General features: G+C 39.8%; 1 protein-coding gene and 1 pseudogene across 1 annotated transcript; one reads left to right on the forward strand and one right to left on the reverse strand.

Annotated features, from left to right (window-relative positions):
• Nucleotides 1–1287: 1287 nt before the first annotated feature.
• LOC107745471 (zinc finger protein Eos pseudogene) lies at nt 1288–19138 on the reverse strand (annotated as a pseudogene).
• LOC107745472 (protein Wnt-1-like) lies at nt 3660–7640 on the forward strand. Its single transcript, XM_016559363.1, has 4 exons — nt 3660–3760; nt 5094–5347; nt 5509–5774; nt 6782–7640. Exons 1-4 carry the CDS (start codon nt 3660–3662, stop codon nt 7271–7273), a joined length of 1113 nt encoding a protein of 370 aa, XP_016414849.1. The 3' UTR covers nt 7274–7640.
• Nucleotides 19139–20652: the final 1514 nt, after the last annotated feature.

Genomic DNA, 20652 nt, shown 5'->3' on the forward strand with positions numbered 1-20652 from the left:
AAACGGCCTCTCTGCTGAACCGCTGTTGTATTGTATCCTAGAACCTGTGACTTGTTAAATGTTACTTATCATTTGCAGTGTGTGCATTCTTTGTATTTACTTATTGATCTATTTTTCTTGTTGTCTATTTCTGTTTGTTTATAAAGTAGGCCTATTATCTGACCTGTCTGCACTGCAGAACTTGTGACAAGACATTTTGCTCCCCGGTAAACGTATATGTGAACTAGGAGCTAAACTAAACTAAAAGTCATTCATATAGGCTACAATACGCAGGGCAGCAGCAGGCAAGCGTGCGCTTCTTCTTGAACAATGCGAGGTGCGTGCGCGTTCATGTGTTCGCCCATCCTCCCACTCAGAATCAGTTCAACAGTTCACCGTGCAGCCTAGTGACGTTTCACTTTAATTAAGCCCACATTCATCATTTTCCCCGACACTCTTAATGAGAAGGCTTTGCTGACTGTTGCTGCAGATAGCCTAGAGCACTCCTGGAAAATAGACTTATTTCGTTTGTTTGTCTATACACGTCTGAGTTTGTGCGTATAATTAGTCCCATAACTGACCATGATGGAGAGGTTGTTGTCAAGGCTCATTGAAAGTGATACGCAATTAGATAGTGGGCCAACAAATTATGCATAATGCACATAATAAATTTGTTCAATAGACAAGCTGCTAGTGTTTTTTCCTTTTTTTCATGTAGCTTCAACGTAGACATGATGGCACGACAAGAAGACTTGAATATAGTAGGCTACTGATAAATGTATGAATAAACCAGAATATTTGAGGCATTAGCAGTTTACAAGATTAAAGGATTATCGTGCTGGTGGTCAGCTATGCACAGCAGGTGAAAAAAACTCTTTAACTGACCCTATAACTTATTAATATTACTATTAACAGTAGTAGAACTAGGATTAATGTCATGAAATTGAGTTAACTCCCCCCTTAACCATTCTTAACACCGAATCCTGACAACAGTTCTTGGTTTTTGGGCTATTCTCGAAGATCAATTCTTGTATTGGAGCTAATCACCTCTATTCCTCTCCTTAAGCTCTGGCAACGAAAAGTGCATTAGCATTTTGCCATGGCGTGTATGTCTAAGTGGCTTAAAAAGTGATTGGAAGTTGATTTGTATATAAAAGGCGTCCCTTTAACCGGATTGCCGCTAATCTGCGCCACATCGCATGAGTGTTTCAGGAAAACCTGTTTAAGATCCTTCAAGAGTATAAGAGCAGGCTAAGCCCAGAAAAGCAGCCCTCATTAAATACCACTAACAAAAGCGCACTTCCTTCAGTTAGCCATTTACTTCAATCCCTCAGAGAAAAAAGTGCTCTCTCTCTTTCTCTCCGATTCTTTCATGGTGACATCAAACACCTTTATGTGCTCAAAATACACTGATTTAATATTTGCCAATTGCTCGTAATTCTTTGCGCAGACGATGCCATAAATGTATGGAGTCAAAACTGACAGCAAAATACTATTTGATTCGTGCCTTTACTGACCATATGCGATCAAGGGAGGTCTGCAGTCCAGATGGTGAACAGTTTTATCTAGACTCTTTGGTGTCACAATTTAAAGTCAGACGTGTTGAGTTATTTATCTGTAACTATTTCTTGTTTTATTCGTTCTCTAAAATGTAAAAAATGGTAAGAATAGCCTATTAGAGATGTTGGAACGACTTGCAACATCAGTGAAACTTCTTAGAAATGAGTTACCGGGGTTAAATTACCATTAGAAGTTCTAAGACTGTAAAAAAATTAAGATTTATGCGATTAATTTTAAGGTTAAAAGATTTGTAACGCTGTCTTTTGTTGATATGTTCCTATAAAACGTTTGCTATGTACCTTTTTTAATTAAATGTTGATGTTGAAAAGCGATGATATGATGGAATAATTATTGTGAACAAATTAATTAGATTACCATAATAAATTCACATCCAAAATGTAAAATCCCCACGTTTTCTATTGCTGTTACAACCGTAACGTTACAACCCAACACATTTAAACGGTTTGGGGATGAATTATGGATTATGGAACTTGTGGCAGACAATCATGTAAATATATCGAAATATGAGAGACACGCAACACCCAAAAGACGTTGAGTGACAGACTTTGAAATCAAAATGTGTTACTACACTGGTCAAGCTCCATTTAAAACTAGAAACTGAAGCAGCATTAAGCGCTGTCTCGTGTCTTTAATATTCTCCTTTTCATTTAACCCAGATTTTTCACCATAATTATAGCATGAGGTTTCCACATGATGTGCTTTATTTAGGCTAAACAGTACAAACGGGTAAGTGCAGAGCGCAAGTATGGACATCTATAAAAAAAAATTACGCGCAAGAGGGAGGAGACGCAGTTAAGGGAGTAATGCATGCAAGCACTCCGGGTAAAAAGGCCAGTTTAGATGTTTTATATTCCCCTCTTACTGTTACCGTGTCGCGACACCATCCACGCAGAGGGAACTGAAGACACAAGTGGCGAGCGCGCACACACCCACTGCAATGAGAAGGAATAAATCTGCTCTGCATCTACGGAAGACTCCTGAAGGAACTGCATTTTATATGATTTCGCTTGAATGTATCTGAGGAATCTCTGGACGAGGATTACAAAATTATATGTAATTTAAAGTGCCTATAACGGATCATTTCTTCATCTCCTCTCCTTTATGTCGGGTTTTGCCTCCTGTATTCATTGTGCCCAATGAGAAGAATTAAGCTATCCGTCCATTCAGTTCCACTCAAAAGGAGGGAGGAAAAAAAACAGAGGGAGATGAGAGCAGCAAATCCCTTTTTTATTCATCTTGTAGCGTTCAATAAGTGAACAATGTGTCGCCTATCAGTCACCGAGGGGATCAGGTCTACGGGACTGTCCCACGCGCTCAGTGCTGTGAGCAGAGCATCACTAACACACAGACTGTAAGAGCAGCAGCAGCAACAGCGGCGGCACTGGCACTGGCATCCCATCCAGGACCCTTTCTGTGACTTCTACGCTGATTTTATGAATAAACTTTGACCCACGCTGTCAGTCGCAGTGGAATGTGGAGTGGTAAGTGGATGCTTTTTGCAACAAACTCGCAATTTATTCAATTTTATAATGTTTAAATAAAGGTGCAGCCTTAAGAAGCATCTTATAAAAACATATAGGCACTGTATGGTTCGTGAGTTGCTGTATGATTCTTTGGAGACTAAGTAATTTGGAGACTTCTTTGGAAAAGCGTATTCATGTTCTTTAAAGCATGAGACGGTTTTCGAAAAAGCTAGAAAATAAAAAGTTATTTAAAAGGTTATTTTATTTTGATTCTCATCATCACCTTTGTTTTTATTTATTTATATAGATTTTTTAAAATGTAGGCTGATATATTTTTTGTGCAGACTGATATGTTATTTTTGTTGAGACGATTACAGAATTGTTTACTAACCGTATTTTGATACTAATTTAAAACATACACATCACACAAAATTAAAAATGTCCTTGCATTAAAAGCTAAAACATAAATATCAATCCTAATTTATGTGTACTACCCTAATGAGTTTCCTATTGCTTTTAATTTAATAATTGTCAAGATGCTCACTAGCTCCTCTAATATAGAAAGTTCCTGACATCGTTTATTTTTGCAGGAATTTGATTTGAGCTTAATTGGTTAACTTTGCCCTTCCAGATATCATGCGGGTACTCGCGTTGCTTCTCGCAGTCAAAGCGGCATGTGTCCTCCTGGTCTCCTCTCTCACTGGCACAGTGGCGGTGAACAACAGCGGCCGGTGGTGGTAAGATACAGCAGGCCCATAATATATATTAGGCTATGAGGTATTTAGTAGGCTACATATATAGTACGTTCATATATAATGCCAACAACTGAAGCTTTTTCTTTTGTAAGCTGGTGCACAATATCTGTGATCAATAACTAGTTAAGTCTCCTAGGTCTTTAGTGCAAACAGCAGTAAATTAAACGATCAAACCTGTTAGACAAGCTACAGATGTCATTTAGTGGTTGGAGTGAATCTGTCATTTACTTTGTTAGTAAACAGTTGCACTGCATACGCGGAGCTGTAGCCTACTGTAATTTATAGCCTACCATTATTTTAGAAAAAGAAAAAAAAAAATATTATATTAGGCCTACTGATATAATAAACTAGCGCGAAGTTATGTTTCAAGTAGAGAAGTCAAACTCTGTTCCCAAATAAATAAATGCAATCTCATTTAGCCTGTTTACGCGGAGCTACTGCTTGCGCGCCCGCGCGCTCTCTCTCCCTCTCGGCTTCTCTCTGTCATTTTGACAGTGTGGCTTGAACACGGGACAAGATTTTTCAATCCAATGTGGGATAAATTAAATGCGGATTTATTTTATGGCTGAGAGCAGTTCCTTTCCAGGTCGTTTTCAGGGTCGAATTCTTGTGCTGAGCATTCCGGAGTAGGTAAAAGACACGACTTATGAGCCAAAGCAGTACGCGTGTGTCATAACGTTGAAAGGAGAATTAAAAATGATACATTCTAATATAAAGTATATCGGTCATGATAACGGCGAAAAGTAGAATTAAAAATGATACATCTAATACTCTACGAAGAAAGGTTTTATTATTTCGTTAATCTATTATTTTGTTATTTCTTTAATATATTATATTATAAAAATATGCCTACCTGATTTTATATCATACCCTATATATTAAATATATGTGTTATTCAGAGGAATTATACAATTCCGTATCTGATTGGTTCTTTGAAAAGTTTTGTATTAAGCAATTTTTCAGATTAGATTTCAGGTTCACTGGACATGACTTGGACCTGTTGAAGCATACTTCCATTTGCATTGAGAAATAGGCATGCATTGGCTTATGTTCAATATTACGTCATTAACATTTTATATTCATTTGCTGTGATAACTCCTTCCATGCATTCTAATGAAACAATAATTTTTTTAGTTTAGATTTTTGCACATCACATGTCTGTGATTCTCATCTCACAAACTAAAAAATCAATGAGAAAATGACAAGAAAACAGCCTAAAGTCCCAAAATCTTGAATGATTTGCATCTCATGCCAGTCAGATGAGAAAACTCTTTTTTCCAAGTTACCGAAGTCAACCTTTCTGTTTCTCCACCAGGGGTATTGTGAATGTTGCATCCTCAGGCAATCTCCTCACCAACTCCAAGAATGTGCAGTTGGTGTTGGACCCCAGCCTGGCGTTGCTAAGTCGTCGTCAGAGAAAACTGATCCGGCAAAACCCGGGCATCTTGCACGCCATTGCAGCAGGCCTGCATACAGCCATCAAGGAATGCAAATGGCAGTTTCGTAACCGCCGCTGGAACTGTCCGACCACCCACAGCCCCAACGTCTTTGGCAAAATTGTCAACCGAGGTGAGCATGGCTTCTCAGAGTGACGTTATGAAAGCTTTGAACAACGCACACTATTCATATCTCATACAGTGAAACGGGAGAATATGGAATTACACATTCATATTTTCTGTATGGAGACACAGCATGATAGAGATTCTAAGTTGTGATTATTGTTTTGTTAGGTTGCCGTGAGACTGCATTTGTGTTTGCCATCACAAGTGCTGGTGTTACCCACGCCGTGGCTCGGTCCTGCTCTGAAGGAGCCATTGAGTCCTGCACCTGCGACTACCGGCGCCGGGGTCCTGGAGGGCCAGACTGGCACTGGGGAGGCTGCAGCGACAATGTGGAATTTGGCAGGATGTTCGGGCGAGAGTTTGTAGATTCCAGTGAGAGGGGCAGAGATCTGCGGTATCTGACCAACCTGCACAACAATGAGGCAGGGAGAATGGTAAGAGACAATCAAAAACCATTTGTCTCCTCCAAAAGCAGATGACATTAATAGATCTATCAATACACGGAGTGCCCCAAAGTACAGATGGAAAGCTGCTGAAATAAAATTTTATCAGCCTAAAATGGTTATTTTTATAATTTAAATTAATTTAATGAATTATAACCAATGAAATACTAATGAACTAATTAGTTTAAAATTAATTTAAATGGATAAGAAAAAAAGAGACATTATTATATTATATTAGTTTAAATATACAAATAATCAACTAATAAATTAATTTAGTTTATTTTAAAGTTAATGTAACATGGCACATTTACAGATTGTTTTTAATCAAGGTCTAAAATGAGTAAGAAAAAAGACAATATATTATATTATAGTAGAAAATATTTTATGTTTAAATATAGTCAAAATAAATAAATTAAATTAGTTTAAAATTAATGTAACAGCACATTTACAGATCGTTTTTGATGTAAATGAGTAAGAAAAAGACAATATATTATATTATATTAGACAATATGTTGTTTAAATATACAGTCACAATAATAAATTAATTTAGTTTATTTTAAAATTAATGTAACATGGCACATTTACAGATTGTTTTTATCAACGTCTAAAATGAGTAAGAAAAAAGACACCATATATTAATTATATTATATTTGTTATGTTTTCCCCCCCTAAAAATATATAAATATAAACTTATATATAATATAAATTTATTGATTATAATTTAAATGTCATTAAAGGTCTATCAATACACTTTATGTGTGTGTGCATACATATATATATATACAGGTGCATCTCAATAAATTAGAATGTCGTGGAAAAGTTCATTTCATACATACAGTATAATAGTTCATCCATCATCCATTGATCCAAATAAGTATATTTGTGAAGAAGTTGATCCATCAACCATAGATCCAAAAAGTGTATTTGTTAAGAATTGAAATATTAGTGTATAAATTATTTTGCACAATATATATTAATTTTCATTCCTCTCCCTACAGACAGTCGCATCGGAGATGCAACAAGAGTGCAAGTGTCATGGGATGTCTGGGTCCTGCACTGTGCGAACATGCTGGATGAGACTGCCCAGCTTCCGTGTAGTGGGAGACTTCCTGAAGGACCGTTTCGACGGCGCATCCCGAGTCGTGTATGCCAACAAAGGCAGCAACCGTGCGTCCCATCGAGCCGACCCCCGCCACCTGGAACCGGAGAACCCAGCACATAAGCTCCATTCGGCCCGGGACCTCGTGTATTTTGAAAAGTCACCCAACTTCTGTTCCTACAATGGCAAAACAGGCACACATGGCACTTCGGGACGCACCTGCAACAGTTCATCGCCGGCGCTGGACGGGTGCGAGCTGCTGTGCTGCGGACGGGGATACAAGACTCGAATGGAGCAGGTCACAGAAAGATGCCACTGTACTTTCCACTGGTGTTGTCATGTGAGCTGCCTCAACTGCACCAGTACACAGACCGTCCATCAGTGTCTATGATCAACAAACTGACAAACTGGAGGCAAAGGTCCCAAACTGGGTATTGAAACTGTGGCCGCTGGGGTATCTGGAGGTTATATAGGAATGAATAAACATGGAGAAAAGAGATAAGATAGCACAGTTAAAAGGGACTAAACAATCTATTGGTTGAATAGGCAAGTATATTCAATGTATTAACTACTGAGAAAAGTTCAAAAGTACATGTGCAGAACTCTTAGCTGATGGTAGTCCTTGAAAAACACGATATTTTGGTGATGTTACTGCAGCATAGGGCTTCAAATCAAACGAAATGGGTCGAGAACCACTATGCACTATGCACATGTAGACACAATTTAAAATTCAACATGCTGAAGCACTAGTCCTGAGGTTCTAGTTTGTCTTCTCTTCTTCCGATCTCCGTCTCTGGTGCTCTGGGGAACATGGAAGCTAGAAAGTAGTAACTGGACACAGTTTGACAGATGTTCCTGTGGTTAGCGAACCACAAGCATGCTCTCTCATAAACCAGTGCAAAACTCTAACAAGAGGGCGGTTCTTTAAAATATTTTAACGTTTTGTTTTCTTTAGCTGCAGTCCTACTCGTCTCACATAAAACTGTGTGAAGTGCTTCTCAAGGGATGGGGCTTCCTTTTCCGATTACTATGTAGCAGAATCCCGAACTCGGCCCAACCTCTCGTGATTTCCCATTCGGACCTGCCACACTTCCCGTCATTGCTTTGAGTCTCCTGCCATTTTTTTTAATACCATTTATTATTATGTGGTATACCATGTAACTGAACTGATGGAAAAGTATTGGGAAGAGAAAATTAAGATTGACCCGAGATTGACTCGTCGATTCGGCTCTGACAGTAGCAAGTTTACTATTACAGAAACTCTTTTGGGAGAGAAGAAGACTTCTGTCGGAAGTTGTCTACATCGATTACTCACAAGTTCATACTAGTTTTGAAAAAAAGTGTGTAAAGATAATCCTGTAAATGCCCTGCTACCTAGTTTACAGTGGACAAACAGTTCACATTTATGTTTTTGAAAGAGCCACAATTATGGAAACTGTATTTTGTATGTCAGCTAACATAACCAAAATGTTGTAAATATTATAAATAGATATGATATATATATATTTATGCTGCAACTTGCAATGTGAGAAAATGATTTAATCTGAAAGTGGGGTGAATACACTCTCATTATTTACGGAGTAATTCCAGCCAGTTGTGTGCTAACTTATACGATGATAGGCCACATAGATCTCAGAGACATGATTACTTTGTCAAATGCCTGATTTGCTTGTCTCTTGACACTTGTGTTTTACATGCACTGAATACCATCTTTTAATATTGTGAATGAAAAGTATTTATTATTGTACGATGGCTTTTTTTAGAGAGGAAATGCTGATAAAAGGAAATATTTGAGCTCAGTTTAGAAGAGTTGTTTTCATATAGAGTAATAGCACAATAAACTTTATATTTTCATTATTTGTGTTTTCAGCGAACCACTCATTTCCTAACAGTGCTCACAGTTTGTGTTCAATAACAGGTTTGTCTTTCCATATGTTCCACAGCGTATTCGCCTCAGCTTCATTTGTGATCCATCAATCATTTCTCTGAACCGCAAACTGGTATGACAGGGTATGTCTAAAGCACTTAACCTAAAATCAACAATGTGACTGTGCAAGTATATCCGTTCCTCTAAACATCATTCCCACCACTAAAAGCACAAGAGCAGCCCTCTTCTTCGAACAGTCATGCACCCTAAATCCACAGTAACCGCTGAGGGGAATTTGGGCAGTGGCGTAACAGCGTTAAATCTGTGTGTTTTCACGACACTAGAGGTTTTGCTTCACTTAATATCAGAAACAAAATAAAGAAATGGTATTAGAAATAATGACAGGCTGCGTTGCCCCCACCCTGCTGGCGAGGCCGGTGCAACCACAAGAGTTTGCATGAAGGCAGACTTCTTTCTTTCTCTCACTCACCGCAACATATCGCAGGGCCACTGAAGGTCAGCAAGACGGAGCGCTGCACCGCTGTTGTCGTCACATCCGCATCCCAGAACTGAACTGTCAGCAGCCATTACTCCAGTCTACAGTGTCACATGATCCTTTAGAAATTATTTTCATATGCCGATTTGATGCTCAAAAAACATTTCTTCTTATTATCAATGTTAAAAATGGATATGCTGCCTAACATTTTTGTGGAAACTACCATTCTAAGGTTTGGGGTTTAGATGAAAAAATTATATAAAAAAAGACTCACCAAGGATGCACTGAATTGATCAAAAGTGACAGTTAAGACATATACTGTTACAAAAGATATCTAAAATTTTCTAATTCAAATCAATGCAGTTTTTTGTTTACTTGCTGTTTATCAAAAAAAAGAAAAAGAAAAGACTTGAGCAGCAAGTCTTAATGATATTAAGAACCATTATTAATTGAGCACCAATAATAACTGAAAATCAGCATATTAGAACAATTTCAGAAACATCATGTGACACTGAAGATTGGATCAGTGGCTCCGGCAAAAATCTGCTTTTCCATCAAAGGAATAAATTCTATTTTAAAATGCAATATAATAAACAATGGTTATTTTAAATATCAATAATATATTACAATGTTACTGTTTCTACTGAATTTTTTTGCATTCTTTTAGCAAATAAATGCTGCATTTTTTTAATTAAATAAATGCTGCCCTGTTGAGCATAAGAGATTTCTTTAAAAAACATCTTAATTATTCAAAACTTTTGACTAAGTACTTACACGGGGCAAAAACAATGCACATTTTACACACAAAAAAAACTTTTACAACAAAATACCTTCGAAAACCATAGCTTTGTGGGCTGTGCTCCGACATATTGTGTATAGCGCCTCCGACGACCCAAGTTTGAATCTGAGATCAAGGTCCGATCACTATCCTATCACCTCCTGTCTCTTTTCCACTGTCCTAACCAATAAAATTCAACATGCCCAACAGATAACCTGAAATGCTTCCCTACTTGAAAGTGAAATAATAATGAATAAAATAAAAATCAGTATCATAAACCAATCTTCGATCTTTCAGGAAGTTTCTGTATAGATGCATATGCATTACAAGGCAAAATAGTGCAAGAATGCAGAGCATGAATTAAAACGGGAAAGATATAGTTAGAATAAGAAGAGAAGGATAGAAAAGAGGGATAAAGAAGCAAAGTCAGACTGCATTCCCAGGCACTGGTGGGTTGAGGGAGGAGGAGGGTGGAGGGCTACTGTCATTGTGGGAGTGCTCAAGAGTCACTGATAATTAGCTCAATTAGTGACAAAGGCAGTGTAATAAATACCGACTTAGTGTCTGGGTCCCTGCTGTCCACTCTCTACACGGCCTGTGATGCAGCCAGGGACTGACGGACAATTCATTAAACCGACAAAATACCCCACCGTCCAGGCGTGACGCTGCGAGTTAGCCCCCTACAGGCCCGGCCCATTGTTCTAATTGTCTGGGTTGGAGTCGCTTACTGGCCATCTCCTCCTCGCCCCCTCCTTCGTCCTCTTCTTTCAAAAAACCCAAGGAGTTAACGCCCCTACCTAACTCTGTAAGTAGGTGATCAGGTTGGGGGAAAGAAAAAATGGAAAGAGTTACTCTGGAGGGAGGGGTACGGTGGGATTAGGGTCCGAGGGTTGCCCGGGAGTGTGAAGACCAGCCCCGATCGGAATGTCGTAAAGATGAGTCCAGAAGCTCGGATGCAGGACAAAGCGAGAGTTAATTAGGAAAGATTGAAGGAGTTGGCGACAATGGGCCGCCACCCGAGTCGAGATGAAATTGCTTCCGCGGATTATTGGGGAGCGAGTGTGTGGGTTGCAGAGATGTGTGCACCGGGAGGGGTTCGAGCAGCCTTGGATTGATGGCTGCCCCTCTGGTTAGGGAATAGGGGACAGGGGAGGCTGACCGGCTGTTCCCACAGTCTGTTCTGCAGCAGCCACCTTTGACACACGGGCCTGCCAGGCGGCAAGCAGCGAGGGAGGCTGGGAAAGGGAGGAATCTCGAAACACAAGAGCTCTTAAAAGCATAAATTCATTTCGCTTTCCATGCCAATAAGGATCATGATGGCCGTATGCAAACGACAGAGTCAAAAAAGCACAAATTCAGAGTCGCAGATTGCGATAGATGCAAAACCACAAGCTGAAAACTCGTTAACGCTGTACATCTCTATTTAGTAACGTGGTCGAGAGATTTTATGAATTGCCGTTTCCCTTAATTGGAGCGCTCTGCTCTTTTTCCAAAACGGAGCAATAAAGTTTTAATTCAATAAGTGCCCTTGAGGGTCTCTGAAGAGCTTCGAGAAACTTAACCTTCCAGTAGTGGTTTGAAGCTAATAGAATAATGGCTAAAAATTAAATCACTTGATAAAAATCCAAAACAAAACCTCACTGGGTTGGACCGAGTAAGAGCTTGGCCAAGCAATGTTGTTGCAGAGCGACTACTTTCCATCCAAGGAAAGAAAAGAGTCTCTTTAAACTCATGGGAACTGTAGGTTACAGCAAACAGGTACAGGATATATGGACCACAAAAAAACTGACAAGCAGCTTTCCCAAAAATTGTGGAAGATAGAATAATGGCAAAAAAATTAAATCACTTGATTAAAATCCAAAACAAAACTTGGGTTGGACAGAGTAAGAATTTGGCGAAGCAATTTTGTTGTAGAGCGACTGCTTTCAATTCGAAGAAAGAAAAGAGTCACTTTAAACTCGGCTTAAAACAGGTACATGATATATGGACCACAAAAAATCATGACAAGTAGCTTTTACCAAATATTACGGAAGGCTGTTCCCTCTTCAAGCTCGGGGCCTATAGAAAGGGTTGAGATGCAGGCTGCTGGGCAAATATATGGAATGTGAGCAAAGTTCGGGTCACCGTGCTGAATAGAGCACAGTGGAGCAGTGGTCACATGCAGGGCTGATGTAGTGTGGGCGCATGGATTCAACAGAATGTGTGGATTCTGCACAAACCCAAAGAGGGAGGAAAAAACTCTGGTACCTCAAGACAAGAATCCCAACATTCTTTAGTGTCAGCCCTGATGAGAATGTTTTCGGCAGCGCAGCATGCCTGGGATTATGCGTGTCTGCGAGTGTGTGTGATAATTGCGAGGTGTGCAAATTCGGTTGTGTGTGGATTTCGGAGTGCCTGGGCATGGCAGCTGGGAAGCAAGCAGAATCCAGGAGATTTGAACCCTACATGCTGCCTGACCCTCTCAGCAGATGGTGGCTCCAGAGAAACTGCCATCTCGCATCACAAAGGCTCTAGTCTTGTAACATCTCCATCATTCGCTCCTACTCTGCCTTGCAACTGCTCCCTGAGAAGAAGCAATGTTAAAGATGACAGGGTATTAGTTGGCATCATTGTTTAGAAATCATAATGCAAGTGGATGTATGATCACTGATCTAATAAATGACTTGATTTGATTCATAGCAATACTTTAATTTAAAGGGTCGTTTACTCACCCTCATGTCATTCCAAACCTGTATGATTTACTTTCTTTTGTGGAACACAATAGAAGATATTTTGGAAAATATTTCAATTGTTTTTGCCCATGAAAATCTGTAAGGTCCAAAACGACACTTGAGCCTGTTGAATTTCATAGTATGGACATTTTCAAAAATATCTACAAAGAGTTTTATGGCTTTTAGTCAATATCTACGAAGGCCTGCACATGACACATGCGGGGAAAAATAGATATTATAGATATACAAATGAAGTTTCAATTTAAGAGAATTAATTAGTGGTCATGATTTACATAAAACAAGGGAACTGATAAAAAAAGTTTATGGAAACGAATTTTTAATTTGTAGCCATGATATCCTGCATATCATGCACAGGGCTCCGTTACTTGTGAATATTGTGATGTTATTGTGATTATTGTGATGTTTTTATCAGCTGTTTGATCTCTCATTCTGATGGCACCCATTCACTGCAGAGGATCTATTAGTGAGCAAGTAATGTAATGCTAAATTTCTCCAATTTTTTTCTGATGAACAAACAAAAATATCTCGGATGGCCTGAGTGTCAGCACATTTTCAGCAAGTTTTCATTTTTGGGGTGAACTTTTTCCTTAATATAACCGGTTTCTGAATGCAGTGGCAATAGCAGATCATGTTTGATGGCTGTGATGTAACTAGATCTTTCGATATGTCCATCCATATCTCCCACTTCAAAAGGAAATATTTAATATATGAAAAAATTCACTATTTAAGTACTTTTGACATACATAATATTGTTTTAATAGAACAGAGGGTATGGCTAACATGAATAATTGTGTAGAGAGAGATTTTTACATTATTTAATAAATAAGTAGTCAATATGCCCAGAAATAGGAGCCGTGCACTCTTAAACCCACTTCTTCCCTGAGGATGTTTCTGTGGAATGAGGGTGGGTATTATAAACCATTAGACTGATGTCTGTGGCTTATACTGAGCAATGTGTGCAGTGAAGTTTAGAATGGAGTCTGGATGATGTACAAGTCTGCGGGAGAAAGTCTGTGTGAAATAATATCTGTATTCCTGTGCAAGTCTGTACATCAGCGTGTGTGTGGGCGAATGGGCCTGATGCAGTAATGATTTAGGTGGCAATATCGACCCCCCTAACTAATGGACCATGACCTCTTGATTTAGTCTATTGAGGCGACAGGCGGTTCTCAGTAGGCCTGTTTTTCAGCCAGGCTAAATCACTTTCTGCAACCACATGATGACAGAGATAAAGTTTAAATAATTGTGCCATATTTTTTGATTGTTGTAAAAAGTGAATCATTACTGTTGTTTCAGAAACAAATGTTTTAAAGAATGCAAAAGAAAATATGAGTGCTTTTTTGTCCATAAAATAAAAGTCAATGGGGTCCAGTGTTGCTTGCAGTGTTCCTACTTACCATAAATACTGTAGTGGTAAGTAGTAATATTGTAGTTTATCTGCAGTGCTTCTGATACAGAATTGGGAAGAAAAAAATACATCAATGGTACAATTGTCTAAATGCAACCCACTGGAGGAAAAAAGTTGTTAAAGACAAAGAAAAAAGCATTGGGTTTTTTGGTTTTAATTATTGGCTATGTTTTACAGCAACAGTGGGCAAGTGTTCAGCTCTGACACATGAACGGAGGAATGTTTATTTGCTGCAGTTTAGGGGCATAGTGGTTACAGGAACACTGACACATTCCTGTCACCATCTCTCCCTTTTTCTCTCGGTCTCATGATATTTAAAAAAAATTATTCAGCTTCTGCACACACACACACACACACACACTGACTGAAGCTTTGTCTTCTCAGATTCAATTTACAGATGCTAATATTACACAGTAATCTTAAATACTGTACTACAAGGTCAAAGAAAAACACGGGAGTGAATGTGATTGCATGCACCTTCGCGTCAGTGGGCCTAGGTTTCATCCTTTCAATTCCCATCAGCGACACTGTAAAGAAGACATTTTTCTTGGCAACAGCTCCCTAACGGCAGTGACACAGGGGACAGTCAACTACAGGAGCTACACATCCACTCTTCAAGACTGCACATGCATGCTGAGAGCTGCTTGCATAAGAACACCTCCCTCTTTTGTCCCCACCCTTCACCAACACTCCACTCCACAACCCAACTCTATAATCACTTCCAGAAGCAAACCAGAGGACATTTCAGAAATGTTATCAGCCAACCGTCAATCATTGTCTATAATCTCAGAAATCCACCTGAATTAAATGACAAATGACACATACAGAGGTGTGGTTTGATCTTGAATGACAGTGGTATTTAGACAGCAAACTGTTCACGAAAAAATCCACTAAGCACCGAGAAGAACCCATCCCCACCTATATTCAGAATATGGCCAAACAATATGGGTGTTTTAATGATTCTTAAATTTCTACATTTGATATGTCCAAATCTTGGCAACTACTCTATGCTTGGCTTGGCAAGTGGTTGATCCTTATTTAACTTCTAAACTTTGACAAAAGCATCTGGGTGAGATTGGTTCTCTGTGCTATATCAAAGCCTTTACTGACATCTAGTGGAAATCTTAATAAGCCACAAATGTATGCCCACAAACTTACCTTGAATTGTTTGGATTTACCGAGATGATAATAAAATATCTGCAAGGTACTTTAGGAAGGTTATTTTGAAACAGTAAATCTCTAAATGGCACCAGTTTACGTTATAGACTGTCTGTCTTTGTATGTATCCAGAAATATTACTAACCATCTATCCTAATCTTAGGGGCTTTTATCGTTTCACCAGGAGACTTCCGGCTGCTGTGCGCACTATATAAGTGACGTAAGCGCTTTTCCGGTCCTCTCTCATGCCTCTCTGAATCAAGATGGTGAGTTTGCCAATCGTTCGGACGGTCTTTCATAGCGTGATTATGACGACGAGTTTTTTCCTCAGCGGTTCTACAGTTCGCAGTCATTTCTTTACTGGTTCAGCTAAACACTACTCCGTTTTGTTCATATTAAGTCAATAAAGCGATCCTTAGAAGTGTAACGCATGTACAGTGAAGCACGTAATAAGCCTTTATCTGCCGATGTTACCATTCAGCATGCGGTAACGACTAATAATCTGATTCTTTGTTTTAAAAGCTCGGATAAGTAATGGATATTTTCAGTCTCTAGACCATTCATATGCCTATTAACGTACTTTATACACTACATGTATTATAACAATAAAGTACATTAACAAATACAGTAGAGTAAAAGACACGAGAATCTTCTAAATTCACTCATTGGTGCTCTCGTTTTGTCTCAGTTTGTGCAAGTGAGATCCACTGATAAAACAGGCCACGATATATCTTGGCAGGATGGTATGTAACTCTTTGACAATATTTCAGTCCATTCCTTCAAAATCGAGCAGCAGTTCATATTCAGTGGGGACCGAGAGTACCGTATGCATTAACTCATATAGGACATGACCACACAGGACAAGCGTACAGGATACAAGTCCAATATCAAGGGCAGAAGTCACACAAACATCCAAGCACCAAATTTCACAACACAAGGAGAAAATGTTCAGTTCTGAATCCTTAAATGACCGCCACCCCTTTTGTTATTAGGAAAATAGCCTTTATAGAATTGTTTTTAAAAACACCACACTGTTCATCTGGTCTTTATAACCAACGTGTTCTCGTATCAAATTGTTTCTAGTTTTCTCTAAATAGCATTTTTATCAGAAATCAGTGCAATAGAGCAATTTCAGAAAACAAAAGAATATGCTTCAAAGCTCAGTTACCAGTCATTACTGTGCCTGCTCCCCTAAAGCCTTTGAATAAAAAAAACCCACCCCCACCCCATGCCGCCCCGCACCTGTCCTATAACCCTCCCAACAGCCCCAGCAAAACACTCACATTTAAGCAGAATTAGAAAAAGTGCAATCCTCCTTTTGAGGTAACAACCCTTCCCCTTCAATCGTCGTCAAAGTCACAGAATGCAACATGGGTCTGCGTTTGGTCTGCACCAGAACATTAAGGCTCCTTTCCCCCCTCCGCATGTTTTACCGCATCTAAAAAAAACAATGTGGCCCACTGTGTTCGCAGCATGGCAGAGAATGGATGGCGGGGACTTTGTACTAAAAAAACCTCTATAGATTTGATAGGCAAAATCTTTATCGTCACTGAACTGAGGTTGAGATAAAGTTTGAAACGACAATCAAGATCTGAGGCACAAGGAAACCAACTGTTATTTTTTTTTATATTCAGGACAGAGGTTGTAGACTCAAAAACTAAGGCAAATGTTTCAAGTTCATTTCCTTTCTCAAATAAAACATCAACATACATTTTAGAAAGAAATAAAATTACCCGGGCCTTAGCCTAACCCCAATCCTATTTGACCCAAGAGTGCCGTATCATCTCAGTTCTGAAGTTACCCGAATTCATGCTGCACTGTACCTACTGAATCGTCCAGCATTAAAAACCATGTGCAATTCGACAACTAGCTTGTACAGGGTTCCTATAAAGCAACGATTAAGGCAATATGTGTCTGTGCTCCTTATATGGCTAACATACCAATACTCCAGCCTCAGTTTTGCAACTTTCTCAAATAAAACATCAACATACATTTTAGAAAGAAATAAATTTACCCGGGCCTTAGCCTAATCCCAATCCTATTTGACCCAAGAGTGCCGTATCATCTCAGTTCTGAAGTTACCCGAATTCATGCTGCACTGTACCTACTGAATCGTCCAGCATTAAAAACCATGTGCAATTCGACAACTAGCTTGTACAGGGTTCATATAAAGCAACGATTAAGGCAATATGTGTCTGTGCTCCTTATATGGCTAACATACCAATACTCCAGCCTCAGTTTTGCAATTCACGCTGCTTGCTCTCCATTCCCTCTCTGTCAGCAGTGTCCTCCCTGAGTCGCCTAATTTCAACAGTCCCACCGAGGTATCCTAAAAGAGCACAATGTTTGTGTGAATATTCCTAGGCATAGATTTCTCTTGTTTAACAGGCTCAGAAACGTTGGAAAGCCGCTCTGGAAACAGTCCAGACTTTGGACGTCTAAGCAGTTCATTGTCTTTCTCTCTTCAAGAGGCAGACTCTATGTAAACGCCGCCGAACAGATGAGTATAGACCTAATCTCACACCTCGAATTTCTCTGCTCAACTGATAAAAAATAAACCCCACGGAAGGAAGGCACTTCTAAAGCAAAACAGCTGCGTCTTGCGATGAATGACTTGGTGTGGGAGTGCAATCAGAGGATATGACTTGTCTCCCGTTTGAATCCTCTTGACATCCTCCAACACGGGATGCAATTGCACGTCTTATGGTCGTACCTAAGCGATTAGCCTTCGGCGGTAAAATACGATGTCCGCTAACTATAAAAGCAAGTGCTAATGTGTACCAATCTGGTGCAGACCGAACTAGACTCCATGACGCCATCTCAAAGCAGCATACAACTCTCTGTACATCTCCCCCCAGTCTCGACTTCCGCCATCTACAAGCCCACCTCAGCCAACCTGGTGCTCCCCGCGGACTATGTGCGAGGAGAACTCGTAGCGGTCCTGGTTGCGGTGGCCGCAGATGTTGCACTCGAAGGGCTGGCGGAAGCCGTGGCAGCCCATGTGGATGGTGAACATGACATGGTCCAGGAAGAAAATGCGACAGTGCTCGCAGCGGAAGGAGCGCACCAGCCGCCCTTCCCCGTCCACTACCTGCATGGCTTCCCTCGCTGGTGGCGAGCGCGGGCTCACCTTGGTCGGTAAACCCCCAGGGACCCCTTTCTCCCGGTCTCCTTCCATGTCCGTTTCTTTGGCGTGACTAGGACTGTGCCGCGCGCGCCCGCGGTGGTTCAAGTTTCCCGGTGGCACCGAGGTGATGACGCACTGTTCCTCCGCCATGCTCTCAGTGTCTGTCGAATCTTGGTAACCGTTGCTTGGCGAGGCGGCACGGCTGCGGGTGGAGGGCACATCTTCATGACCCTCACCGGCCTCCCTCCCGGCCAGGCCCATGGAGATGCCCCCTGCACAGTTTAGACGCTGCCCTAGAGGGGTTATGTGAGGGTAGACGGAGCTTATGACTGGGGTGAACTCTGAGAGGCAGGCGGAATGGGGAGGCATCCTCAGGGAGTGGGAAGGATCCACATCGTTGCTGCCTCCTCTCGGCCCCCGCAGAAAACGCCCTCTCATGCCTGCTAAAGCAGCAGGGTCACCCTCGGGGTGTGAAAGCAAAATGTCCCCTTCTTTATCAGGATTGGGGTCGAGTTCATAAGGTGCTTCGGATATATTCAGTCGCATGTGCTTTTCACCTAGAAAGTCAAGGAGCATCAGTATCATTGATCTTCAGTAATGACTAGATTGCACTGAAGTGATATTGTTTCGCAGCTAAGCAATAACCAAAACTATTTTTATAGTATTGCTTTTCTAAATCGAATTGCAACAAAATTCTATAAACTAAGTTAAATATACATACATGCATATACATATTTACATACATATGTACATCTTATTTTCTTTTTTATTTAAAAAAAGTTAGTTTTGATTGCTTCTATTGTCCTCATTTGAAAGTCGCTTTGAATAAAAGCATCTGCTAAATGACTAAATAAATATGTAATATACATAATATATGTGTGTGTGTATATATATATATATATATATATATATATATATCAATTATAACCGATCATATCCAATTATAGCGCGATGGAGGCATTGCCTCCTCTCACGTGACTTTCCCCCATTCATTCTCAATTACAACCCAGAAAAGTCACGGCACGCTAAGGGGTCTCTGTTGTAAGTCTATGGACCGAAGGGAGGCAAGCCTCCGCTGTAACTTTACCTGCGGGTGTCGCTGTTTGACAGTGTTACTTTATAAAAACGAGTGACTTTTATACTTTTAATGCCATATTTAGTAATATTTGCAATTTAGGTTTGTAATATGGATTATTTTCTTATCCAATTTTTTTGAGGAGACACTGCCTCCCTTGCCTCCTTATATAACTGTTTCCCCAGTAACGGCAGAACACAAAGCAGCGCAGCACCGGAATTTGAACGTACAGCTCTCGTAGGGCTGGGCAATAAATTGATAACGATAATTATCGCACGATATAGATTTCCTCGATAAACGATAACAAGAGTTTGATAAATGTTTGATATAATGCGGCAAAGGCTGAACGAAAGAGCGCTAGTCATTTGAAGCGCGCCACTCGGAGCTCTTATCCGCTCGGATCAAGGTTAAAACAGCGGCGCGGCGCGAGCTTCACTTGAGCAGTAGGGATGGGTGATGCCTCTTATTTTATTTTCGATCCGATAACGATATTTTCAAGCCCAGTATCGTCGATATCGATACCGATACCTATAAACTAAATTGATCTTTTAAATTATTAAAAGAATATAATTTAAGTCTCATGCTCATCAAGGCTGCACTTATTTGAAAAAAAAAAAACAGTAAAAGCAGCAATATCGTAAAATATAACAAAAAGAACTATTTTCTATTTTAATAATAATAAATGCATCTGTGATCAAAGCTGAATTTTCAGCATCATTACTCCAGTCTTCAGTGTCACATGATCCTTCAGAAATCATTCTAATATAATCTGCTGATCAATCAACATTTATTATTATTGCTGCTTTATATTTGTGTGGAAACTGTCATGCATTTTTCAGAATTCATTTTATATATATAGTAACAATATTATGTAATGTAATGTAATAATGTGGCAATGGTTTCTATAGATCTACTTATGCTTCTGATGCTTTTGGGAAACGCAGCCCTATTTGAACAAGCACTGTGAGTGGGGGAACTATGACGTCACTTTGTAGGCGGATCGGCTGTTAGCATGACACAGGTTCCCTCAACAAAAAGCCTCTAGGATTTTTCCATAGGCTTTTGGATTATCGCAAAAAATAAGCTGTGTTCAACCATAGTTCATGAAACTTACACGTTTTGTCCATCA

This window comes from Sinocyclocheilus rhinocerous, unplaced genomic scaffold (genome assembly GCF_001515625.1).
Source record: "Sinocyclocheilus rhinocerous isolate Xijiao unplaced genomic scaffold, SAMN03320098_v1.1 scaffold2754, whole genome shotgun sequence".
NCBI classification, from domain to species: Eukaryota; Metazoa; Chordata; class Actinopteri; order Cypriniformes; family Cyprinidae; genus Sinocyclocheilus; species Sinocyclocheilus rhinocerous.